The sequence below is a fragment of the Dipodomys ordii genome, unplaced genomic scaffold (genome assembly GCF_000151885.1).
Source record: "Dipodomys ordii isolate 6190 unplaced genomic scaffold, Dord_2.0 Scaffold27, whole genome shotgun sequence".
NCBI lineage: Eukaryota > Metazoa > Chordata > Mammalia > Rodentia > Heteromyidae > Dipodomys > Dipodomys ordii.
In genome coordinates this window covers 10,036,287-10,042,286 of record NW_012267243.1, presented here as the reverse complement: position 1 = coordinate 10,042,286, position 6,000 = coordinate 10,036,287, and the positions used below count along the sequence as shown (strand labels likewise).

General features: G+C 49.5%; 1 protein-coding gene across 1 annotated transcript in view; it reads right to left on the bottom strand.

Annotated features, from left to right (window-relative positions):
* Positions 1-1,527: 1,527 nt before the first annotated feature.
* Slc9c2 (solute carrier family 9, member C2 (putative)) overlaps positions 1,528-6,000 on the bottom strand; it is a 54,656-nt gene continuing 50,183 nt past the window's right edge. The window contains exons 24-26 of the mRNA XM_013015524.1: positions 4,490-4,574; positions 2,539-2,594; positions 1,528-1,593 (exon numbers count right to left, since the gene is read on the bottom strand). Coding sequence (XP_012870978.1) covers positions 1,528-1,593; positions 2,539-2,594; positions 4,490-4,574 — 207 coding nt within the window. The remainder of the gene's footprint in view (positions 1,594-2,538; positions 2,595-4,489; positions 4,575-6,000) is intronic.

Genomic DNA, 6,000 nt, shown 5'->3' with positions numbered 1-6,000 from the left:
TTAAGTGGAGCCAGAAAACATACAGCATAGCTCTCATGTTGTTACCTAGAACATTTTCCTTTGAAAAGTTTTTCATAGAACGTTGAGTCATCCTCTGTGATTAACCACGCGTGCGCCTTGGGGCCGCAGGAACACGGCAGGCCTTCAGCTCCTCCGGGAAGAAGGGTATTAGGAAAGCTAAACTCCAGTTAACTTTACGATTGCTTGCCAAGGAACTGGAAACTTCTTTCATATTAGAAAAATGACTCAGGAGGCTGAGCTCTGAGGATTGTGGTTCAAAGCCAGCCAGGAAAAGTCTGTGAGACACTCAACTCCAATTAACCACCAGAAAACCAGAAGCAGAGCTGTGGCTCAAAGTGCTAGAGCCCTGCCCTTCAGCAAAAGAGCTCAGGGACAGTGCTCAGGACCTGAGTTCAAGCCCCGGGACTGACAAGAGACGGGGTGGCGGGGGTGGGGGGGGAGGATGAGAATTTTTTTGTAATAACAGGACCTGTGCACTGGGCATGTCAACTCAGCGGACAGTCGCTTGGCTAACATGAGTGAGGTTCTGGATTCATTCCCCAGCTCTGCGAATAAAAACCACCACAGGGCCTGAAAACAATGGTCCCACGTGAGAAGCCCAATTATTGACTCTCGATTAGCTTTCCCACTTCTGAAATAGGATCCATTTAGGAATCAGGAGCTGAGTTGCCTCCTTGAAAGAAATGATTGACCATGACCCTGGTGATGTCATTTCTTCCTCTGGAGACTGCACTGCCAGCCAACCTGAAGATCACCAATGGCGGTGGCCGGACCACAGCTCCTGTGTGAAGGCCGTTAGGGTGGTGGTTAGGGATGCGTGGGCTCAGGGCCTTTCCCAGCGGCACTGGTACGGCCTGTGTGGCCTGCCCAGGCTTCCCCCAGGTGACCAGACCCCTAGCAGCTAGAGACTGGAAGAAAGAGGGCGCTGAAGGCCCCTGAACTTCACCAGCTCGGAGCCACCGCTGCCCCTGTCAGAACCATTGACTTGGCCACTGTACCCGCACTAGGCCCTGGCCCAAACAAGCCCTGTTAGGCCACCAAACAGAGACCCCTGGAGCTCCAAGGATTCCCTCTTCTCTGACCAGGCACCAGGTGACAAGCTCCTTCGCCTCCCCAACTCTCAAGAATGGCTCCTAGCATTGCCAGATTTCTCTAATTCGGCCTTGTTCACTGCTGTAGAAGGGATGGGAAGGGAGGGGAGAAGTCTGCATGACTCTCCATGTGGTTGGTTCACACCTGTTACCCCAGCACCGGGAGAGGTAGAATCATCAGGCATTCAAGGTGCGTGAGACCCTGTCTCTAAACAAATAAATGACAGTACTCAGCCGGGTGTGGTGGTGTAGGTCTGTAATCCCAGCACTTGGCCTAGGCTTGGAACTTGACTTTAAAAAAAAAATGGTTTGAACTCTCTTGTTTTATATTAAAGATACATGTAAAACTGCGATCCTCGTCAAGAGTTTATTCTAATATAAGACATGTAAAATGACCTAGCAGTTGGATCTTGAGTCAAAACGGACACTCCAGGAAGCCTGCAGCCAGGGCCGGCACGCCCGGCATGCTCTCGTGCAGCACCTTCCACGCCCAGCAATGGGAGAAGCGCGGACATGCCACACTGACGCTGCCCCTGAGTGCCGTCTGCGCCCCTCCCCAACTCTCACCCCATACAGCCTTCACTTCTTCAGTAAATGCTGAGGGAATGCGGATGGGAAGCTGGGCAGGGCAGGATCCTATATTTCAAAGGCATTCTAACGGTTTTAATTCTTTTCAGTAGTACCCAAAGCCTTGAATTTGCTAGGCGTGCAGGCATTCTACCACTGAGTCACACACCCAATCCTTTTTACTATTGGGTGGGGGGAGCATAGCATCTTATATTCTTGTCTAGGCCAGCCTCAGACGAAAATCTTCCTGACTACACCTTCCGTATAGCTAGGTTATTACAGACGTGACTCCATGCCTGACAATTTTGTTGAGGTCTCACCAACGTTTTTGCCTGGACTGGCCTTGAATTATGATCCTCCTCATCTATGCCTCCTGAATAGCTGGGACTATAGGCATATGTCACCATATCTGGCTATAGTTTTCTTCCTGTGTCTCTGTGCCAGTCTTAGGGCTTGAACTCAGAGCCTGCGCACTATTCCTGAGCTATTTTGCCCAAGGCTAGCACTCTACCGCTTGAGTAACAACTCTACTTCTGGGGCTTTTGTGTGTGTGTGTGTGTGTGTGTGTGTGTGTGTGTAGAGATGAGAGTCTCACAGACTTTTCCTGCCCAGGCTGGCTTTGAACTGCCATCCTCAAATCTCAGTCTCCTGAGTAGCTAGGATTACAGGTGTCTGGCAGTTTTAACTTAACTGATCTAGATGAGCTTTCTCTCCATTTGTCCAAATTAATGAGTTGCAGATAGTCTCTTTTCTCATCAAATGGACTGACCTCAAATTTTACTCTAGCTGTTTAATAGTAATTTCAACACTATTTGCCAAAAAAAAAAAAAAAAAGATTCCAGATACCAAATTGTGTTACCTCATCTTTTCGCTTCCAAGTATAGTCTCTCTTGGTTGTTCGAAGACCAGTGTTGTCTGAGGGGAAGCAAACACATGCACTGAGCAGACAAAAACTGAAATTAAGACTTCGAAAGTAACAGCAGGAGAATAAAGACCAATTTGCTCCCTCCGTGTGAGACTCTGGTTTCCCTTTCTGTTGTTTTTTGGGTATTTGTTTGTTTGGGTTTTTTGGGGGGGGTCCGGTCGTGGGGCCTGAACTCTAGGCCTGGGCGCTGTCCCTCAGCTCTTCAGCTCAAGGCTAGCCCTCTACCACTTGAGCCACAGCGCCACTTCCGGCTTTTTTTCTTTTTGCTTATGTGGTGCTGGGGAATCGAACCCAGGTCTTCATGCATGCAAGGCGAGCACTCTAACACTTGAGCCAAAGCGCCACTTCCTCTAGTTTCCCCTTCTACCTTTAAAATGGGCTTCTTGCTTTCTTCCCTCAGAGGTTTCTACAAAAATGAAAGGAAACTTGCCACATCACACAAAGCAGCAAGAGGAGCAGTGGCCATGACGGCGGCGAAGGCTTGGCTCCTGCTGCAGACACAGCAGACGCGCTAGCAAAGCCAGGCCACGGCCGGCAACGAGAGTGGAATCCAGCCCCCACACTCCCTCCCCCAGCCTCTCTCTTTCTCCCTGGAGCTTGAACTCAGGGCCTGGGCACTGTCCCTCACCTTTTTTTGCTCAAAGCTAGCACTCTACCACTTCCAGCATTTTCCATGTGTGTGGTGCTAAGGAATCAAACCCAGGGCTTCATGCATGCTCGGCAAGCCCGCTACCACTAAGACGTTCCCAGTCCATATTCTCATTTTCGTAAGCACTTCAAAATCTACCTTTTATAAGTGTAGAATTTCCATTCCATGTGCTTTCTATTTGACAATGAATGTAAATTTTTCAAAAGAAAATATGTGTTTGGGGTCGAACCCAGTGTACTAACTAGACCCAGCTTATGGACTTTTGGGACTTTTGTCACAAATCCACTGAGAGACACAAAGCAATGTGTCTAAAAATACAGAGATAAAAGAAAAAAATAATGACAGAGATCCTGACACAGAAGGGCCTCCTCCCAAATGAACAGTTCATCAGCAACTGCCCGGTGCCCGGCTCCGGGCTCCCGCTGGTAACCTTAGCTGCACAGATCAGGAGAGACACGAAGAATCACAGCGCCAAGCCAACCCAAGAAGACAAATCTGCACAATTTTATCTTCAACTAACCATCCAAAAGCAGGGCTAGAGATATGGCTCAAGTGGTAGAGTGCTAGCCAAGCAAGCAAGCCAAGCAAACACAAAGCCCTCAGTTCAAACCCTCATGCTAGCAAAAACAAGGAGGGAGGGAGGGAGGGAATAGCACATCAAGAGCGGCTGCATCATCCTGTCCCAGCTGGGCAGCTGGGAGAGGTGGCCCCTTGGGCTTGGTTAGGCAGGGGTGCTGAGCTCAGAATCTTGGGGGTGCCCTCTCCAGTACACGGCCTTTTCTCTCTGGCCTTCTCTGTACAGCTGGCGCCTGGCAGCGGTGACACCTGCGGGCAGGGCTGATAAACACCAAGATAAACACCTTCTCGCTCTCCAAGTGCGCGGGAAGGTCAGGTGTCTGCCCTGTCCCTGGTCCTGTCCTCCACTTCCCCAGCACTGTGTGGCTGCAGCCGGGCCCAGCAGAAACACGGGACATGGTGGAGGCTGCTCTCCATGCTCACGGGCAGGAGGGAGGCACAGAGCCGAGCAAAGAGCCAGCTGGACCTTTCAGAGTGTGGAAGACTCTCAGAGGTGACAGGCTGGAATTAAGGTGGCAGCCAGCAGTGTGGGCGCAAGAATGGGGATGCAGGCCGTGCCCGCGCGGGGCCCTCCCAGACCACGGCTGGGAATTCAGTGGATTTCGCATTTGCTGCAGTCCGTGGCTTTCCTATCCTAGAAAGGCCAAGTGCCTTCCTTACCCATGGCGTGAGAGGTCGTATCGCTTTTGGCAGGCTCCGATTCTTGCACTATCAGCAGCTTGCTGACATCCGCAACTCCCTGAACCTAAAGCGGAAAAACAAGACTAGTGAGTAAGTTGGCTGCTTGGCAACCTTCTTCAAAAGAATCAAAGAAGCCAGGCACTCAGGGGGACAGCGGGCATCCCAGCCACTCAGCAGACGGAGATTGCAGATCCATCAAGGCAGAAGAATCCATGAAACGCTCAGAATCTCAAACATAACCAGCAAAGTCTGGCGCTGATAGCTCACACCTGTAATCCCAGCTACTCAGCAGGCTAAGCTTTGAGGACTGTGATTCAAAGAGAGCCTGAGCAGAAACATCTGTGAGACTCTTAGCACCACTAAACTACCAAAAACTGAACAAACAAAACAAAACAAAAAAACAGAAGTGGTGCTGTGGCTCAAGTGATAGAGTACTAGCCTTAAGCAAAAGAAGCTCAGGGATAGCGCCCAGGCCCTGAAATCAAGCTTGGGGGGTGAGGGGGAGTCAGTGCCAGTGACTCACAACTGTAATCCTAGCTACTTAGAAGGCTGAGATCTGAGGATCACGGTTCAAAGCCAGCCCAGGCAGGAAACTTCGTAAGACTCTTATCTCCAGTTAACCACCAAAAGAACCAGAAGTGGCACTGTGTCTCAAGTAATAAGAGTGCTCACCTTGAGCTGAAGAGCTCAGGGACAGCATCCAGGCCCAGAGTTGAAGCCCAATGACTGACAAAAAAAAAAAGGCTAGAGGTGTGGCTCAACTAGTAGAGTGCCAACCTGGCAAATATAGAAGCCTTGAGTTCAAGTCCCAGCATTGTAAGGGGAAAAGGAAGAACAATAATATAAGAAATAAGCCAGAATCTAGAATGGGTCTCCAGCGTAGGTCATTGTGTTTGGCTTGGGTTTGGTTTCATTTTGCTTTGTTTTCACACGGATCTCACTCTGTCACTCATTCTGGCCTCCAACTTGCCACCCTCCTGCCTGGGTCTCCTGAGTTGCTAGGATTATAGATAGGCATCACACTGCCAGACTACACCCCAACATTTTCATTTGAAATCCTCTTTGAAGTCATTTCCAGAAATCCCAGACTAATAACTTATTGGACACCAGTGAAGAACTTTCTAGAGTGACGTGGGTCACTTCTACACTGAGGGTCAAAGGCTGAAGACCAGTCTTCTCAGGATAAGAAGGAACTATCTTCCTTTCTTAGAGCTTTTGTCTCCTGGGACGCAAGCAGCAGCAGAAAAGCAATGATTACAACTATTGTATCTCAGTGTCCTACACTGTCTTCTATTACCTCATTTAATCCTCAGAGGGGCCTGACAAGAGGGCTGTACCCATTCTCCCCATCTTATTACTAAAGAACTGGAGGTCATAACAGTTGCAGCTAGTAGGCTCAGGAGCCAAGATTTCAATCCAGGTTTGCCAGACGTTGGACTCCAGACTTTGGACTATTCATCTACTGATCCAAAATTATAGTTCATGGTTGG